Below are 21135 nucleotides of genomic sequence, written 5' to 3'. Positions count from 1 at the left end.
TCGGAAATAAAGACCACATGAAATTTTAAATTTAAAAATTTAACCAGAAAATCTTTGATATAAAAAATAATGATGTAATTGACTAATAAAAAAATTTTGAATTTATATATTTGCTAATTTTATAATTTTTGGATTTTTAAATAATTTAGTGTAAAAACCTTTCCTCGAGTTCGACCCTGATTTTGTTTTATTGATGTTTTAAATTATTATCCCCAATTTAAAAGTTTAATATTTATTGAAATATATGTTTTACAGTTTGATGATTTGAACCAATTTGTGGATGACTTTAATTAAGTAAGCTTTTTTCATATTTTACTCCTTTCATTAAGAAATTGGAGTAAGTTCTAATAATACTTATAATAATAGTTACTTAATTATGTCATAATCTTTATAATATGATAAAATATTATAATAAGTCATACACAAGTCATACACAAATTTGAAATTGAATTAATATTATTCTATACACGGCTGATCTCTACAGAATATTTCTTTAAAGTTGTTATTTTTAATTTATAATTTGTGTTCCTTTAAACATTTGTTAAGTGTATGTATGTATGTATGTATAAATTTTAATGTATAATTGATTAAAATATTATTTGTAACCATTTTTAAAATTTCAGTTTAAATATTTTAAATTTCCTTCACTAACTATTTTTTATTCTATTATTATAAAAATAAACAATCATATATATAATATTTCAAAAGTTACTTCATTTAATTATTTGATCACTTTTTATATAACTTTTTTTTTTTCATTTTCAATTAAAGTTTTACAACATTTGATTAGATCTATAAATTGCAACCAATTTTTTAAATTCAATTGATTCGACAGGTCAAACCAATTGAACTTATCAACTACTAGTTACACAAAATACTACAATCTAAATCAAAACAAATCACATCTTAGATAGCAAACAAGATTTCAAATCAATTTTTTAAAAGATTCAATTTTTTTTTAATTTATCATTATAATATTATATTTTACTACTTCAATTGATATTACAACAACTTTGAGGAAATAATGTCTGATGCTCAATCATCAAATAGTTCTGCATCTCAATTTGTATCAACTTTAGTTCCAACTTTAGTTATATCAGTTGTATTTTTAATAGCATTCGTTGCTATACGTAAAACTCAAAAAAGAGTTTATGAACCAAGATCAACTGTTAAATCAGTCCCAGAAGATTTAAGACCACAACAACCTTCAACTGGTCTATTTAGTTGGTTAACTGCTTTATTATCAAAACCTGAAACTTATATTATTCAATATGCTGGTACTGATGGTTATTTCTTTTTAAGATTTTTATTTGAATTTTGTTGTATTTGTTTATTGGGTGCTATTATTACTTGGCCAATTTTGTTTCCAGTTAATGCAACAAATGGTAATAATAATCAACCAGGTTCAACTGTTGCAGGATTTGATATTTTAACTATTGCTAATGTTAGAAATAAATGGAGAACTTTTGCTCACGTATTTTTATCATGGATTTTATTTGGTGCTGTATTGTTTTTAATTTATCGTGAATTAGTTTATTATACTACTTACAGACATGTTTTACAAACTACTCCATTATATGATTCATTATTGAGTTCAAGAACCTTATTACTTACTGAAATATCAACTGAAAAATTAACTGATGATAATTTAAGAAGTTATTTTCCAACTGCTACTAACATTTGGTATGGTAGAGATTATAAAAAATTAGATAAAGAAGTTGAAGAAAGAGATAAATTAGCTAAAAAATATGAAGGTGCGTTGAATAAAGTTATTACAAAAGCTGTTAAATTAAGAAATAAATGTATAAAAAAGAAAAAACCAGTACCTGAACCAGTTGATGATTTAGATAAATATTTAAAAGATGGTAAAAAAAGACCAACTCATAAATTAAAACCAATTATTGGTAAAAAAGTTGATACTTTAAATTATGGTGCTGAACATTTAGGTGAATTAAATAAAACTGTTTCAAAACAACAAGCTGAATATGCAACAAATAAACAATTACCTGCAGTTTTCATTGAATTTCCTTCACAATTAGAATTACAAAAAGCTTATCAAGCTATTCCATATAATAAAGAATTTAAAGGTGTTAAAAGTGTTACTGGTGCTGCACCTGATGATATTATTTGGAAAAATTTACAATTGACTCCAATGCAAAGAAGAATTAAAAGTATTTTAGCAAATACTTTTTTGACTTTAATGATTATTTTCTGGTGTATTCCAGTTGCTGTTGTTGGTGCTATTTCAAATATTAATTTCTTAACTGAAAAAGTTCCATTTTTAAAATTTATAAATAATATGCCAAGTGTTATTATGGGTGTTATTACAGGTTTATTACCAGTTGTTGCATTATCCATATTAATGTCATTAGTTCCACCAGTTATTCAATGGATGGGTAGAATTTCAGGTAAATTAACAGTTCAACAAGTTAATGAATATTGTCAATCTTGGTTTTATGCTTTTCAAATTGTTAACGTATTTTTAGCTATTGCTTTAGGTTCATCAGCTGCTTCAGTTGCTCAAGAAATTGTAAAAGATCCAGGCTCAGCTATGCAACAATTATCTCAAAGATTCCCACCATCAGTTAATTTCTATTATTCTTATTTATGTTTACAAGGTTTAACTATTAGTTCTGGTGTATTGTTACAATTAGTTCCATTAATTTTATCCAAAATATTAGGTAGAGTTTTAGATAGTACTCCAAGACAAAAATGGGTTAGATGGAACACTTTAGGACAACCTGGTTTCCAAGTATTATATCCAAATTTCCAATTATTAACAGTTATTGCATTATCTTATTCTGTTATTGCTCCATTAATCTTGGGTTTTACAGCAATTGCTTTCATTTTATTCTATTTTGCTTATATTTATACATTTGTTTATGTTATGAAACCAAGTCAAGTCGATGCAAGAGGTCAAAATTATGTTAATTCATTATTCCAATTATTTACTGGTTTATTCTTGGCTCAATTATGGATTACTGCATTATTTGTTTTTACTAAAAATTGGGCTTGTGTAGCATTAGAAGCTGTTATAATCATTGTTACAATAGTTGCTAAATTTTGGATGCAAAGAAGATTTTTAACTGTCTCTTATGCAGTACCAATTTCAGCTATTAAATATGCAGCTGGTGATTCAACATATACTTATCCAATGTATGATCAAGGTTATAAAGAAATTCAAACTGAAGGTAAAAATTATTGGGAAGGTGGTAATCAATTGGGATTAAATGGTGCTGATATAAAAGATCAAGTTGTACCATATAGAAATCCTTTAGAATCTGCAACTTCACCACGTACAGCTTCAGCAATCGATGGTGGTTCAACTGTATATGATCATCGTGGATCAGATTCTTCAGCTATTGATACAAAAGTTGGTAAAATTGATAGTGAAAAAGAATTTAGTAGAGATGCTAAATCAGCTACTGGTCCATTTGATAATCAACAACCAAATAGTGCTGATCCAGAAAAAGCAGGTGGTCATAATGGTCCATTAAATACTGCAGAAGGTGCAGCAAAAGGTGTAGCAGGTGCACCAGGTAAAGGAATATCATGGTTAAAAATCTTTTTCAAACCTAAATCTCAAACTTTTGATATGATAAGAAATATAATGCCAAATTCATATTTTAATTATATTGAATATAATTCAGAATTTATAAGACATGCTTATGATGATCCAGCAGTTTCTGCAGAAGAACCTCATATATGGATTGCAAAAGATCCAATGGGATTAGCTGAAATTGAAATAAACAAAGCTTTGAAAAATGGTGTTGATGTTAGTGATTCTAATGCTACTTATAATGATAAGGGTCAAATTGTATTTACTGGTCCTCCTCCTACTTATGAAGAAGCTATTAGAGTTTAGGTTTTCTTAGTGGGTCTAGTTTGTTTTTTAATGATTTTTGTATTCAAAAAAAAATGAACAAAAAAGATAAAAAAATTAATTATTGGTGACTTCTACCCAGAAGTTGTTCAATAATTTGGTTCATACTTTGGTATATTGCTTTTTCATAATAATTAATAATTTCAATTTATCACATTTTAATTTAATTTAATAATTTTTCTTTAAATTTTCCAACTCGGTATTATTACATGTTAAATATAATTTTTATATTGTTTATAGTTTATTAATAATTTATTCGTTTAATTTTTAATTCATATAACCTTCGTAGAGTTTTGATCTAGACCTGATGTTTTGTAGCTTTTGCTAAGAAAATATTAATATTTGATATATTATAAACTGTCAAAAAGAATATTTATTATATAACAACTTTAAATTAAGGGGTAATTGTAGTTATAATAATTTATTTAACTTACGAAATTTTATGTATGACGAAATTGAAAAAAAATACGTCATTTTTTATACCGACATTTGACCCCTATTTTCCCAAACAAGCTTGTTGGTTTCAAGACATAAAGATCTATCAGACACGAGATCTAATTTCTCTATCGATATGAAGTGTTTCTGTCTAAATCTATGAAGTTGTAGTTTAATAGAAATATATAGATTTTGTGTTTCCGTGTTTAAACAAATCTCTTAACTGCGTCCACTCCAAAAAAAAAATAAAAAAATCAACGTGATTGGTAGCATTTCAAGTAAATTAAAACAAAGAAAAAAAAATAAATTTAATCAAAAAGATTATTATTATTTAAATTTAAAATTCCATAATTTAAAATTAAGAAATACGACTAAAAATTTAATTTATAGAACTAGTTTAGTCTAAATATTCATTCAACATTGATACTTTTTTTAAAATTTCATTAATACATTTATTCATCCATTTCATCTATTAGATATTCAGTTCTTTTCATTTGTGTTATAATAATTTATTTATCAAGTTACTTTTTTTTTTTGTTCATTTTTTCAATCAAAATCATAGAATATTCTAAAGAAATTAGTTCAAGATAACTAGTTAAAACTGTGTTTAATACTGCAAAACCTACTATAGCAACTAATTAAAAATTATAAATGAATCAACATGTCTCCAAACAATGATAATTTAAGTCATAATCACAATAATAATAGTTATAATTCGAATAATATATTTCGACCGCACGATCAACAACAATTACAACCTCAACCACCTTTATTAAATCATAGACAACAAAGATCTGATCTTCCCCCAATATTACCTCCTTTACATCAACAATTTCAACCTCCACTGACTTTTCATCATCCTTTAAATCAACCACATCCAACAAATCATTATTCTCCACATCTTCATCATCAACAACCTCATCCACCTCAACCACCACCTCAAGGTCCTATGATACCACCTCATCATCATAACAATAATCAGCCACTACAACATCAGCCTCAACATCAACATCAGCATCATCAACCATTACATTTATTTCAACCAAATATGCCCACGGCTCATACACAACTACTTACTGAATCCAAGTTAAAAGAAAGGAAAAGTAGAAGAACTCATAAAAATTCTCGTGATGGATGTCCAAATTGTAAACAAAAAAGAATAAAATGTACTGAAGAGTTACCATCTTGTCATAATTGTGTTAAAAAAAATTATAGATGTGGTTATTTGGATTTTCCAAAAGATAAACTCGAGAAAATAAGACATAAAAATATGAAAAAATCTATGGAAGAAAATGGTGGAACATCGAATGAATACTCATCGAGTTTAAAAGAACCTTCATTAACTCCTATCAATAATGACTATAACTACCCAACTGGAAATATTTATAATCCAAGACAAGAGGAACTACTACATAATGAACAAATATCAAGAAAGAGTCCAAACGGCTCATTTGCATCTTTACAACAGCATCAACAATTGTATCAACAACACCAACAACTTCAACAACATCAACAACAGCATCAACAACAACCACAACCACAACCACTGTATCAACCTCAATATCAACCTCATCCACAACTACAACAACCACTAGAATTAAATCTAAATTATCATGGAAATGGTCTGGATACTATACGTCGAATATCCACAAATCAAATTACAAATCCTACATCATTGAATCCACCTTTATCATCATTAAACAACAAACCATCCGTAAAATCAGAGATTTCATCTTTAAATCACCCAACTCCACCATCTGAAAAACCTGAAAATTATCAATCATTACAAAGTTCATACAATTTACGACCATCAAATGGGCCTGGGGCTAAAGAATCATTTGCTGAGAAGATCAAACCTGAAGATTCATTACCACAAACTCAATCCAAGTCTACTCAAGAAGAGTCTAAACCCGAAAGTGATGTTTCATCTAATCCTAATATCCTCTATTTAGGCTCAGACATTAAAAAATCATCTGATTTTTTGAAAAACAATGGAAAAACTCCAGTATCTTTATTAAATCCGGAATCACCAGAATTATTTGCAAACATGGGTTCAATTATTACACCACCAGTCAACAATCAATCAATGTCATCACTAGATTCTTCACCATACTCAGAAACTCCCAATAATACAATACAATTATTCACAAATTATGAACCTTCTTATATTCCTAATCAAAATGGTACAACAAAGTCTCCACCAAATATTTTTGAATTTTCAAAAGATCAAGATTTATCTGTGTTTTTGGAAGTACCTATAATGGATCAAGATTTGAATTTAGCAGTTTATAGAGATTCTATTAAAAAAATATCAACAAGTCGTCATGAATTATATTTTTCCGATAGTTATATGGATAACCAACCTATTTCAACCAACAAGAAAAGAAAACTTTCAACTGTTGATATCGAAAAAGAATTTGATCCAACATTAATCAAAAAAGGATCTATTGATTCTGATGCTATTTCAGTTGATAGTTTTGAACAATCACAATCTATTTTTGCTCAACATTTTGGTATAGATATTTATCAAAAAAATTCAGATCATAGTTTTGATTCACTTGATGGAACGATTGTTGGCAAACCATTACCTGATGCACTCATATCAACCACTACTTTTAAAGTTTTGAAACATCCTGATCATTATAAACCGTTGTTTCTGAAAAGTAAAACGAAGTACAAATTTGAAATGCCATTACTGGAAACAAATCCAGAATGGTTGAAACAAAATAGTAAAGAATTATGGGGAGATGTTTATAACAGAGCATTTAATTTGGAAAATATATTCTTTTCACTTTTTTTGGATAGAGCATTAAATGTTATATTAAAAGTTTGTAATCATTCCATTACATCAAGTAGTAGTGTTACTTGTTTCACACCCAAAATTCAAGAAATTTTAACAAAAAAATCATATTCATATTTTGGTAAACTTATTAAAGAATTAAGAGAATCTGTTGGAAGTTCTGAAATTAAAGGTACAACTTTAATATCATGGTACGCTGGATGGTCATTGTTCTTACATTCTCAAGCAAGTGCAAAAGCTGGGATTTTGTTCCATGCTGGTTCTGCATCATTACTATGGAACTGTCTTAATGAATATAAAATTATACAAAATGTTGGTCCTTCAATTAATTTCATTTTGCATGCTTTAAGAAATCATACTTCTGCTTGTGTTATACCTGATTATAAATTTGATGTGTTGCTTGAGTTAAGTGAAAATTTCTTAATTTTTAAGAAGTTTATAAATTATAATACAAATTTAACGTCTTCAAGTAATGGATATATTTTGAAATATTTTGTTGAATTTGAAAACTTTCTAAAAGATTTAAGTGAAAACTTGTACCCAAGATTTTTGTACATTGATCAATATTATAAATCAAAGAATAACTTGCATGGTCACTCACAAAGTATAAAATATTTTTCACCTTCATTATTTTATGAATTAATTAATAAATGGTTAACTATAATTCCAAGTCATGCAATTTCAATTGGGAGAGATATGACACCTTTGAAAAGAGCATTTTATTTATTTTACATTGCTGTTGCTAAAGCTTTAGCGAATGTATTTCCTATAATAAGAGGTACTTTTTTAGTTGATACTTGGAATACAATATATCCACAATTTGATCTAGATTATAAATTATTTGATTTTCTGAGAGATGAAATCCAAGATGAAACTCAATTCCATTTCTTATCAAATTTAGCGGCTAAATTGGTTAGAGTAGTTAAGTTTTTCAATTCAAGACAACAAATATTATCTCATTATATGTCTGCTGATACAGTTTTAAAACAAGGTGAGAAATATATTGAATCTATAAAAGCTGATCATGATTTCGGTAAGGAATCTATAAGAGACATTGCAATGTTGAAACATCCGAAGATCGATTTCAAGGAAGTTATGATTAGTAATTTTAGTATCAACACAATTGTCAATATTTACAACTACCCGGTGCTTATTGAGTTTTGTAATCATATAAGTGCCAAAACCAATACATTCAAGAAGATGATAGAACATGAAAATCATAGTCAAAAAGTAAGAATTCAACAATATAGATCAAAATATGAAAACAATCAAAATGTAAAAGAAGAATACTTGACAAATATAAACCATTCATATGATTTTGATTTTAATAGAGGAATGTTTACTTTTGACTACAGAGTTGAACCAGCACTCAAATACTTGTTTGATTACTTGAAAACTTCAAATCAAAATAGAATTTTTTCACTTGATGATTTTAAAAATCAAGCTTTGAATTTTGAAGCTTCTCAAAAGGAAATGTTTAATAATACTTAATAATGATAAATACATGATAATACATAATGATTTATATATTCATTTATTAAATTTTTTACTTATTTTTCTCAAAATTTCTCAACTTATTAATTTTAAAACAATTCTCTATCTTTGTAGTCGATAATATATGGCAGTTTGGAAGTGTTTCAAATCTCGATCCAAGTTTTCATCGGATCTCAAATGAGTTTAACTATTGTAGTAATGTTGTAACTGGGATCTGATTTACGGCGGTACTGGGATCTCAAGCCCAAATTGAGTATTGTGTAGTTGTATCTCTGATATTGCATAACTAGATTTTGTAAGTATTGGTGTAATGTTGTAGATGGATCTGATGATCTCAAATCTAGATTTAACATATCTATTATCTAGATTTTGTAAGTATTGTAGTTCTGTTGTTGTTATATTTAAGATTTTAAACTGATCTAATCTAGATTCAAGGTACAATGGGCCCCTGGGATCTGATCTGGAATCTGAAAAGTTTACAATTGTGTTCATCGTAGTCAATTAGTTAATTGAAATTTACTTGATTTGCGTTATTTAGCTGCAAATTTATATAAATTTAGTCAGTGTTGGAGGAATAATGGAATCAATAATTTCAATTGAAAACCTTATATGAGCTTGAACTAACACAGATCAAAGACCAAATCACAACCCTTCTAGCCATTACTATATTTGAAACAAAAGTATTTGCAAGTCACCGATGCATTTTCCTATAATGTCAAGTTTTTGTGAATTATTTCAATGATCGACGACACGACACAAACTCTACTGATTAGTTTATCAAATTCAGAATTAAAATCATGAAATTCTTACTTTATGTACTTCATTAGTTCAACAACTACGACAAGGACTTCAATTTTACATCAATGCTATATCAAAATGATGGCAAATAAGTACGGCAAACAATTATGACTGCCTTTTATTTACTTACTTATTCTTCAATTCACTAAAAACCGGCAAATTTAAAGATTTTAGCAAAGGTACAAATTCGGGAAGGTGATCATATACATCTTTAAACTTCGACTCAACAACTATGAAAGGCTAAAAAGCAATTTTTGGGATAGTTTGAATGTATTAGAAGAGTCACGGGAGTAAGATAATCTCAGCTTTTGTTGGAATTGTTTCGGGTTCGCAGAAAATTGAAAGTAGTTATGAAAAGATTTTCCAGCTTCTTCAAAGGCAAGTAAATCAGCATCGGGTGAATCTAGGATCTAAAGTTTTAGCTACAACAATTATTACATCAAAAATTGGTTGATTATTACTACAAATTGATGGAGAAATAGCCATAGATAGTTTAATAGCCATTTTTATCAAATAAACTCGTTAAATAAAGAAAGAAAGGACTTAATAAGTTTCGTGATACTCATAAACCTGCCTCTGTTACCGACAATGATTCTGGAGAGTTCTAGCGGACGTGTGATGGACAAAGAACCAATAATTTTGCAAAACGTTCAAATTATTAATTGAACAATAGGAGATCCTGAATTGATTAAGTAAAGTGATACAGTAGCATGCTTTGAATTATACATTTGCATTACCAACGGATATTAACTGAAGAAATGAAGATATATTGTACGAAAGCATTAAACAAGAGTTTCAAATTGTATATAACTATGATTAATGTCGTGTCGGTAAATTGCATTTCAAAACATTCGGGTTCGGCTGGAGATCTCGGGCCAATTTTTTTTAGATAATCTTCACTCAGATCTTGATTTACCAATGGCATAGTGGTCAGTGCTACGATAGTGCTTGTGAAGCTTGCTTGTTCAACTCCTTTTGAAGCCAGTTGATTGATTATTTCTGGTATGCAAATCTCAGAATTTTGTTATGCCAAATTTAAGATTTTTGATATGCAAATCTCAAGGTATTTTGTTATGCTAGATCGAGGTATTTTGTTATGCTAGATCTGAGTATTTTGTTATGCTATATCTGAGTATTTTGTTATGCTAGATCTTAGTATCTTGTTATGCTAGATCGAGATATTTTGTTATGCTAGATCTAGTTTTTTGATATGCAAATCTCAGTCTTTTGTTATGCTAGATCTTAGTATTTTGTTATGCTAGATCTTAGTATTTTGTTATGCCAAATCTAAGCTTTTTGATATGCAAATCTCAATGTATTTTGTTATGCTAGATCTAGGTATTTTGGTATGCTAAATCTCAGTCTTTTGATATGCAAATCTCAGTCTTTTGTTATGCTAGATCTTAGTATTTTGTTATGCTAGATCGAGATATTTTGTTATGCTAGATCTAGTTTTTTGATATGCAAATCTCAGTATTTTGTTATGCCAAATTTAAGATTTTTGATATGCAAATCTCAAGGTATTTTGTTATGCTAGATCGAGGTATTTTGTTATGCTAGATCTGAATATTTTGTTATGCTAGATCTAGTTTTTTGATATGCAAATCTCAGTCTTTTGTTATGCTAGATCTTAGTATTTTGTTATGCTAGATCGAGGTATTTTGTTATGCCAAATCTAAGCTTTTTGATATGCAAATCTCAATGTATTTTGTTATGCTAGATCTAGGTGTTTTGCTATGTTAAATCAAAATTTTTGATATGCAAATCTCAAGGTATTTTGTTATACTAGATCGAGGTATTTTGTTATGCTAGATCGAGGTATTTTGTTATGCTAGATCTGAGTATTTTGTTATGCTATATCTGAGTATTTTGTTATGCTAGATCTTAGTATCTTGTTATGCTAGATCGAGATATTTTGTTATGCTAGATCTAGCTGTTTGATATGCAAATCTCAGTATTTTGTTATGCCAAATCTAAGCTTTTTGATATGCAAATCTCAAGGTATTTTGTTATGCTAGATTAGTATTTTGTTATGCTAGATCGAGGTATTTTGTTATGCTAGATCGAGATTATTTGTTATGCTAAATTTACGCTTTTTGATATGCTAAATCCAAGTTTTTGTTATACTAACTCGTGCTATTATGTTATGCTGGAATCAAGTTTTCATATATATACTAAATTTCTCCTAATTTGTTATCATGTTGTCAGTACGGGGTTATACTAATACGATAAATAAGTGCACATCAAGAGCTAATCGATTATTAAGGATCTCATATTGACGAAGAGGGCTCAAACATCATGAAAACAGAGATATCAAGTTGGGAAATCCGAATCTCAGATTTGGTCAGATTTCATACCTTAATCTCGTATATAATTATCAGATCTTAGTTTAATAGATCCAGATCTCAAACATATGACGTACACTTTCATTTCTATAAATTTTCCCCTCTTTTTCCACAAATGATACTACCAATTCTGGAACTCTGGGTAAAAAGTTCTACTGTCTCAAATTGACGAAGAATGCTCAAAACAGCAAGAACTTTAAGTTTTAGCTAAATCTATTATATGTTAAGTTGTGAGATCCAAGTCTCGAAATTTTCAACAGCATCTTAAAACATTGTACAAATTTCACCTCTTTTCTCTGCAGATACAACCACTTATATTCAAACCTTTTGAAGTTTCGCTTAGCATTGTACGTAAGTTCTCGAAGTCCCACCTAAATGAAGTTTCAAGGTATAAAATACCACCGGAGTTCCCGGATCTACTCATCCGGGAATCCCCGCACGCGCAATCAAAAAAGCGCAATTTTCACCCATATAATCAAATAGGCATGTGATGAGTTCATACTTTTATAAATTTTTGCAATATTTCTATAAAATCAATATATCATATTTCTCAACCAATTACGTGAGTTAAAAGCGATAATTAATATTCAAGCTATTAGTATGTATTTCTCTTGAAAAATACTTCCATCCGTAGTAGTATCTTGAAGGTGTAAAGGCCATATAAATCTACAAATTAAAATGCGAAATGTATTTATTTTGTGTCTTAATTCACAATAATCTGCTAATTTCAAAAACAATTGAGCACCCCTCATACATTTGTCTACTAATGTCAGTGCATGATCAGAATTATATTTGAGGTAAAAAATTCTCTATCATAAATGTTCCAAGATTAAAAGCGTGCTAAAGCTCCATTTTATATTCAAATTTTCTCACAACTGTGGTATGTTTCAAATTCTAGGATCATAGTTTTCTGTGAAACTTTGTTGAAATTCTATAAAATGATATACTGATAAAACGACAAACTATGTGCAAATAGAAGGAACAATGTACTACTTCTAATTTGATAGATAAATTGCTTTCGGCAATAGATTTAGCTTAAAACTAAAACGTGTGAACTATGGACAAATCGCAAAACCCTAATTTTTGTTTTATGTCAATTGCTGCAGATAATTAACTAAGATGTTCAGATCTGCCAAATTCTATTACATGTTGAATAAACAAAAATACGCAAACAAACAAATAAAGTATATGTAGATAGCGCGAAGATTTCTGTATTTGAACATTTAAAATTTGGCATCTTAAGATTACTGGAGTAGTTATGAAAAGATGTCTTGATCATTTGATATCTGTGCAAGTGGCATCTTTAGTTGCAAGTGAGAGAAGCTTAAGACATGTAAGTCAATTAAATTATGTACGAGTGGTCGAGTTTGCCTTTGATACAAGTTTTTTGTTGAATCGTATAAACTCCATGTTTTAAGGTCAAAGACTAGCAAAATTACGATACTTTTCATTAATTACTTGCTCTGAGTAATTCTTGAATCAACCAAAAGTATCATTTGAATTTGGATGTTTAACTCGCTAATTTTAGTTTTTTAATTTCATAGGTGACATTAGAGTTCTGATGAGATTAAAAATTTAAACAGCATCAAAAATTTCAAGTTTTGATATTTTTGATATGCACTGGTCTTGTAATTAATAGAGTAGCGTAGGGCTTGATGTCAGTTTTGAAAAAAGTTGTCGCCGATAACATCAATGTAGTTACTCTAGATTGCAGCCCTTATGGCTGAATCGCTATGTTGAAATGTATGGTTGTTTGAAGCTTTTGGACAGGATAGATTTGATCCGTCTATTTTACATGCAGAAGAAATTTAACATTTAGTCACTAATTACTATTTGTTCAACGGTGAAACTCGTGTAGTTAGGCTTTGAATGGTGCCAAGCATCACAAAAATGAGTTTGATCACTTCAATGATCAAACTGTGTTGAAACTTACTTATTACTTAGTACCAAAACCATGCATTTGAATTAATCTTAACATTGTAAAATGAGAAGCGGGTTGTAGTTCTTTAGTCAAGAAGTCCACCTTAAATTTAAAGGTGATAGGGACACTTGACCGTCACGATCAATATCTAAATCTGGTGGAGAAGAAGTTGTGTATCTACTGATTTGCGAAGGGAGCATACACGGGGAGATATTATTACATATCAGCGTATTTATGTGTTGAGTATTTGAAAAATATCATCGTAGTTTGATGTTAGACTTTACTGCTCAACCTTTATCATATCGGTATATCAGATTACCCTTTTTGTTTTCTAAATGTTATATGTTAATACCCTAACTTAATATATCCATATTTTTTAATGTATATTAACTTAAACGCAAGTTCGATTTGCATCAATTACTAAAGTATATATAATATTGATAATTAAAATATTGATTTTATTTTGCTCTCAATGAGGTGGTAGAAAAATTTGAGATTTGGATCTCGCAGCTTATCATGCACGAGATTTAGATCTCTTAAATTACACGAGATTTGGATTTTGTAACGAGAAACTTAATGGTCTTGCTTTGTTGAGCATTCTTTGTCAGTTTGAAGCATTAGAACTTCTTACCCAGACTTCCAGAATCGGTGGTATCGTTTGTAGAAAAAGTAGGTAAATTTCATAGGTACTTTCAAAATGAGGGTGTAGGTCATATGTTTCAGATCTGGATACCATTAAACTAAGATCTGATCATTATATACGAAATTAAGATCTTGAAAGCTAAGATCTCTGACCAAATCTGTGATTTGGATTTCCTAGCTTGAGATCTCCGTTTTACGTTGTTTGAGCCCACTTCGTCTTTTGGTAATTGGTAAGCTCATGATGTCTTTATTATATCAGGAAAGCCCAGGACAAACAAGTTAGAAAACACTATGATAACAAATTAGATAGAATTTAGTATACATATGAGAACTTGACTCTAGCTTAAAATAGTAGAACGAGTTAGCATAACAAGAACTTGAATTTAGCATATCAAAAATCGTAAATAGCATAACAAATAATTTCGATCTAGCATAACAAAATACTTCAATCTAGCATAACAAAATAACTAGATTTAGCATAACAAAATACTAGATTCAGCATAACAAATTACCTAGATTCAGCATATCAAAAAACATAGATTCAGCATAACAAATTACCTAGATCTAGCATAACAAAATAGATTGAGATTTGCATATCAAAAATCTCGATCTGGCATAACAAAATACTGAGATTTGCATAACAAATTACCTAGATTCAGCATATCAAAAAACATAGATTCAGCATATCAAAAAACATAGATTCAGCATATCAAAAAACATAGATTCAGCATAACAAATTACCTAGATCTAGCATAACAAAATAGATTGAGATTTGCATATCAAAAATCTCGATCTGGCGTAACAAAATACTGAGATTTGCATAACAAATTACCTAGATTCAGCATAACAAAATACCTAGATTCAGCATATCAAAAAACACAGATTTGACATAACAAAATACCTAGATCTAGCATAACAAAATAGATTGAGATTTGCATATCAAAAATCTCGATCTGGCATAACAAAAAAGTCTAGATCTAGCATAACAAAAAAGTCTAGATCTAGCATAACAAAATAGAATGAAATCTGCATATCAAAATTGAGCGTTCAAGTGGCTTAAAAAGGAGTTGAACAAGCAAGCTTTACAAGAACTATCGCAACACTAACCACTATGCCATTGGTAAATCAAGATCTGAGTGAAAATTATCTAAAAAAAATTGGCCCGAGATCTCCAGCCGAACCCGAATGTTCTTAATACAATTTAGCGACACGACATTGCTCGTAATATATACTCCTATTCAACACTCTCGTAGATCCCTCTCTTTATTACTTCAATTATTTACCGTTGATAATGCAAATAAATGCTTGCTATCATGCTACTGAATTGCTTGGCTTAACCGATATAGGAGCTCCCAATGATTTGTATCTAATAATTATTCAAACATTTAGCAAAAATGTTGTTTCTTCCTCAATCACATGCCCGCAATAAATCTCTAGACTTGATCTGAGTAATAAAAACAGCATTATAGGTATCACGGAACCTTACAAGTCTTTTCCTTTTCCATTTAACGGGTTTTTAAATAATCATGGCTTTTAAGTTAATTTCTTCATCGATTTGTTGTAAGAATTGACCAACTTTAGGTCTAACGATTGTTGTGACTCTTTGAATTTACCTGTCGCTCATCTACTTGCCTTTGAATTAAGTAGAATTTCTTATTTTAGGAGCACTCAATTTCCTCCGAACATGAAACAATTCTATCAAAAACTTAAAATACCTTACTTGCCCAACTTTTTTAATTCATTCGAAGTAAGTGTCCCAAAAATTGTTGATTGATCATTCGTAGTTGCTGATTTGAAGTATGAATTCAAAGGTCCACATGAATGGCCTTGCAAATTTGCACTTGCTTTGAGATTTCTAAAATTGCCAGTTTGTAGTGATTTTAAAAAGGAAACGCCAAACAAAAAGATGTAAAATCACTCGGAATAGTGTTTGTAATTATATTGGTATAGCATTAATGCACAATTGAAGTCCTGGTTGTAGTAGTTAAACCATTAAGGCGATTAAATTAACCTGAGAATTACTTGATTTTCAAATTTAAAATCAAATTATTAATGAGTAGAGTGTCGTGTCGTCAAACTGTAAAATAGGTTTTGCATTTAGTATAAGTTGCATCAGTTAATTGTAAATTTGCTTTGTTCATATATGGTATGGTTTCGACTAGTTGTCCTTTGCTTTTAATTCTGAATTGGTTCAAACTCATTATTTAAATGAACTGCAAATTGATCGATAATTCAAATATTCTCCCAACACAAGATTTAATTAGTTTCATAATTGAAAAATACAAATCCTACTTGCTTTAACTACGTAATTAACTTAGCTATTTAACACAAACCTAAAATTTTCAGGTCCCAGATCAGATCCCAGAAGTCCCTTGTGCTTTAAAGTCTAGATTATATTTGCTCAAAATCTAAGATCTATTAACAGCACAATCACAATACTTACAAAATCTAGATACGCAAAATCATCAGATATAACTACAACATTTCACCGATACTCACAAAATCTAGTTATGCCATATCTGAGATATATCGACAACATTACCGCAGTAGTTAATTTGTGATACCAGTGCTGTCGTGAATCAGATCCAGCTGCAACATTACTGCAATAGTTTAGGGGATTCAAGATCCAGTGAAATTTTGAATCGAGATTTGAAACACTTCCAAACTGCCATCTATTGGGTTGAAAATAATAAAGATTTGTTTTAAAATTGATGACGTAGAGACTGAAGAAAACCGAGTTTAAAATCAATTAAATGAATATATATGTCATTATATATTATCATGTATTTTACATTATTAAGCATTGGTATTATTTCCATTTTGAACAGCCTCAAAATTTGGAGCTTGATTTTTGGAATCATCTAATGTGAAGTTCTTAAGTACTGGTTCAACTCTATATTTGAAACAAAAGACTACCGGATTCTTTACCAGCTTCATAATCAGCTTCAATCAACTCAAAATATTTCTCTCCTTGCTTTTAATAGTATCAACGGGCATGCAATAAGATAAAATTTGCTGTCTTGAATTGTAAATTTGTACAACTGGTACCGATTTAGCATTTGAGAAGACGAACAAATAAAATTAAGCTTCATCTTGAAATCCGTCATTTAAATAATCAAATGATTAATAATTTAATTTGATTTGTCGGTGTATAGTATTCCACGTATCAACTAAAAAAACCCTCTTATTGTTGAAAACACGATAATTGAATTTAGCAAAAGCAATGTCGTATCTTTTCCAATTGAGATTGTATGATTTGATATAATAGTTAATTTTGTATTAACCAACTCATATATAAAGGTGAAATGATATTCCGCTTTTAGAATGGTGAAGTATATTATCTCTTGATTTACAATATTGATCGTTGTACCTAAATGTTAGGTTTCAGGTTAATCAATTTACAATTTAAAATGCATTAAAGGACCAGTCTTTTGCATGAATCATAGTTCAGTCTGACCATGATATCGGAATAGAGCAATCACATAAATACCGGATTAGGCATTTTCTTGGGAATGGAAATACAACAACTTACCAGCATTTCACGTTAGCTCAATTGTTTTTTTGATTTATGAACTTTCAACTGCATTTTGTAATTCTTTCACAAGCTTCCCAAATTCCAAATTTAATTTTGCATTTAATTTAATTGAACTAGAGCAAGCAACACGTACTTTATTATAACAATTAATGCTTTAGTTAATCTGAGTGTAGAAATATACAATGAGTTAGTTGCTTAGCTTCTCCCCATAGCTCTTCACCGTTTTGTGGGTTTTCAATCAAAATCAAGCAACAGCAGTTCAAATTTTACATTTCTTATCAATTCTCAGAATTGAAGTTTTATAATGAGTTAAACAATCCAACATTTTGAATAAATAATTGATCAAACTAAACCAGACAATAACTTCCAGTGGTTCACTCGTCATACAAACTCTGTTAGCAAATCTAGCATTTTAAAAACAAAATCCCTAGGTCTCAATTAAACAACATCATGCAAAATTATTATTCTCAATTTAACTAATCTACATTAATCTGGATTTTGCCCTTTATATGCAATCAATTTCTCATTTGTAAATGTAATTTCTCAAAAAGTTTGAAAGAAGTTAAAATTTAGAACGAGGACAATTTATGTGTACTGCCGTAATTGGTAAATCTGAAACAATTAAATAATGTCTGAATCTTGAAATCTGTAATATTTGAAACTATACTTTCCAAAAAAAGTCTTCTCTGTCAAAAAGTGTCAGAATCTACTTTTATAATTAAATCTTGTCTGTTTAGTTTCAGACAGTTCTTTGTTAATTTTGATGTCGTAAAATGTAAAGTCGCTGTTATTTATATTTGTCTAAAAATTTTAGAATTGTGTCGTACTTCATATTTGCGCTCTTTTTGTAATGATTTCGTACAAACTATTTCTATTAAGTATTTAACTTGACCTTCGTCGATTACAAGACCATTGTATGATCTATGAAACCATTATGCAATCACTCATGTTTGATGCCTTTGCCAAAACACAGATTAAGCTATTTGAGCTTAAATCAGATTCTTATTTTGAAAATCGAAATCTTTTCAGCATTTTGCAACCAAGAGGCTTTAACTATTATCTACGTGCGAAAGTAAAACACATTTCTAAGGTACGAGATCAGCTATCAACGTCTCGAGTGCATGAGATCAAAATCTGTGCAAATTATTCCTTAGATCTCCTTCTGTCAGTGCGAAGATCTATTTTTCCGAGCTTCAGATCCAGCCACACCATTATCACAACAATTGAGATCTAGTCTCATCTTAATTGTTTCATGTTAATTATTTCATGTTACTTGTTTCAACTTAGTATTGGATCTCGCTAGTCTTGGTTTCAGATCTCATTACCGCTTAACTTCAAACATGAGAGTTGGTAGAGTTCATTTAAAATTTTATTCAATTTCCATGATGTTCAATTTGACAATCGAACATGCAGTTGAATATGTGTATTAAGATAGTTCCGTTTATCAATTCTTGCATTCAAAAAAAATGAACATTAGCTTGTATTATTACTTCTTACCCAATCTTGCCTCAGCAGCTCTCGCTCTTTGTTCCCTCATGATCCTAGCTCTTTGATCATCATTTAATCCACTAGAATTTTGGTTCAAGTTGATGGAACGATGTTTTTCAATAGGATTTTTACTCTCAGCTTGTGATTCCAAAAGTTTCTTTTTTTCAAGACTTGCAATTTCTTCAGCTTTTTTATCCTCTTCATCAAATTCTTCTTTCGATTTCGCAACACCTACTTTTGCTAATTCCCAATTACAATAATCATCTCCTAATTTATGTCTTGCTATTTGGAAAGCTCTTTTTGAAGTTTGATTTCCCAATTCTGCAGGGTATCTACCAGCGTAATTCTCAACTAGTGGTGATGCTTTCAAATTTATTAAAAGTACTTGTATCATATGACTTAATCCATTTGCTGATGCATAATGTAAAAATGTTGGAGTGTTATTTAAAAGCTCTTCTGAGTTGATTACAAATGTATTTACATCAATTTTGTTGTCATTTACCCACTTTATAAATTTTGGGGCTTTTTGTTTTTTGAAAAATGGCATTATTTCGTTAGATTTGTCATTGATTTTTTTATCAGCATCAGATGTTTCTGTTGCAACATTAGACTCTTTTGGTTTTTTATCTTTTTCAGATGGTGGTATAACTTTTGGCAAATCAACTAATTTGAAATGACTTAATTCAACCCAACTTCTTTTAACTTCAGATAAACTTGCTCTTTGAGTTGAAAATGGTATTTTTTGTATTCTTTTGTCATCAGCTTTTATAGGAGATCCTTCATAACCAATCAATACCTTTTTGTTAGTTGGTCCATTAGCTCTTATATATATAGTTGAACATTCGTTCAAATGATCTCTCCATTTTGACAATAATTCTCTTACTTCTTCCATAAGTGCTTTTTCATTATATCTTCTAATACTTGAACCTGCTGAAATTGCCTTTCCTCTTGAATTATCACTAGCACTTTGAGCCCCACCTTGTTTTCTTCTAGTTGTGTATCTATGAAATGTTTTTGATTCTATTACATTCACTTGATCTATTTTGGAAGACTTTCCACTATTTGAATTTTTTTCATGTGATATTATTGCACCAGCAAAATGGCCACCTCCAATCATGAATATAGCTGATTTTGAATTACTTGTTCTTTGATTTTCTTTCAAGTATTCCAACGGATTATTAATGTACGTTTCATTAAATATAGACTTGTAAATTCCAATGGCTTTTTCATCTGAAATCATTGATGAGCCAAAAAGTACAAAGGGACTTTTCGTGTTTAAATGTGATTTGAAAGATTCATTTTCATTAATTTCAGCCTTTTCCAAGTTTTTTATCAATGTATTTACTTTTTGTTCTTGTTCTGTATTGTTTATTTCATCCTCCAGTTCATTCTCAGTATCATAATCTGACCCAGATAGACTTTCAATTGATTGAGTCTCTAATAAATTTTCGAATTCTTCTTCATTAATTGCAGGTAGGTTTTTCTGTTCTCTTTTCAAATTATATCTATGTAAGTCTGATTTGTAATATATCATGATATCTTTTGAAGACTTTGATGTATTTGGTGTATCTTTAATTGTTGGTTCGACATTTTCAAAAGTTGTTAAATCAAAAGATAGTAGTTTTAAGGAGTTTAGAAGATCATCGTCTAGATTATATATGTAGTTGTTGGAAATATCATTAACTGTCATGATGTGATTGAATGTATTGATTATGTAACTAAAATTTCCTATATTTTTAGTGAAAAAATAAAATGTTAATAATTTTTTTTTTTGCAGCAATTTTTTGATGATAC

At 29.4% G+C, this 21135-nt stretch overlaps 3 protein-coding genes across 3 annotated transcripts; 2 read left to right on the top strand and 1 right to left on the bottom strand. All coding sequences in view use genetic code 12, as the record gives it.

The window, feature by feature from the left end:
* Positions 1–1024: 1024 nt before the first annotated feature.
* PHM7 (Phm7p) lies at positions 1025–3865 on the top strand (the record flags this gene model as incomplete). The annotated part of the gene is made up of 1 exon (XM_051763880.1): positions 1025–3865. One exon carries the CDS (start codon positions 1025–1027, stop codon positions 3863–3865), a length of 2841 nt encoding a protein of 946 aa, XP_051619366.1.
* Positions 3866–4979: 1114 nt separating this feature from the next.
* Positions 4980–8609, top strand: KGF54_003305 (uncharacterized protein; the record flags this gene model as incomplete). Its single annotated transcript, XM_051763879.1, has 1 exon — positions 4980–8609. The coding sequence occupies one exon, from the start codon at positions 4980–4982 to the stop codon at positions 8607–8609; it is 3630 nt and encodes a 1209-aa protein (XP_051619365.1).
* Positions 8610–19339: 10730 nt separating this feature from the next.
* On the bottom strand, positions 19340–21031 carry KGF54_003304 (uncharacterized protein; the record flags this gene model as incomplete). The annotated part of the gene is made up of 1 exon (XM_051763878.1): positions 19340–21031. One exon carries the CDS (start codon positions 21029–21031, stop codon positions 19340–19342), a length of 1692 nt encoding a protein of 563 aa, XP_051619364.1.
* Between the last annotated feature and the right edge of the window lie 104 nt (positions 21032–21135).

Source organism: Candida jiufengensis, assembly GCF_024610255.1.
Source record: "Candida jiufengensis strain CBS 10846 chromosome Unknown scaffold2, whole genome shotgun sequence".
In the NCBI taxonomy this organism is placed as follows: Eukaryota; Fungi; Ascomycota; class Pichiomycetes; order Serinales; family Debaryomycetaceae; genus Lodderomyces; species Lodderomyces jiufengensis.
The sequence above is the reverse complement of the archived record's forward strand: the minus strand, read 5'-3'. Positions and strand labels throughout refer to the sequence as shown.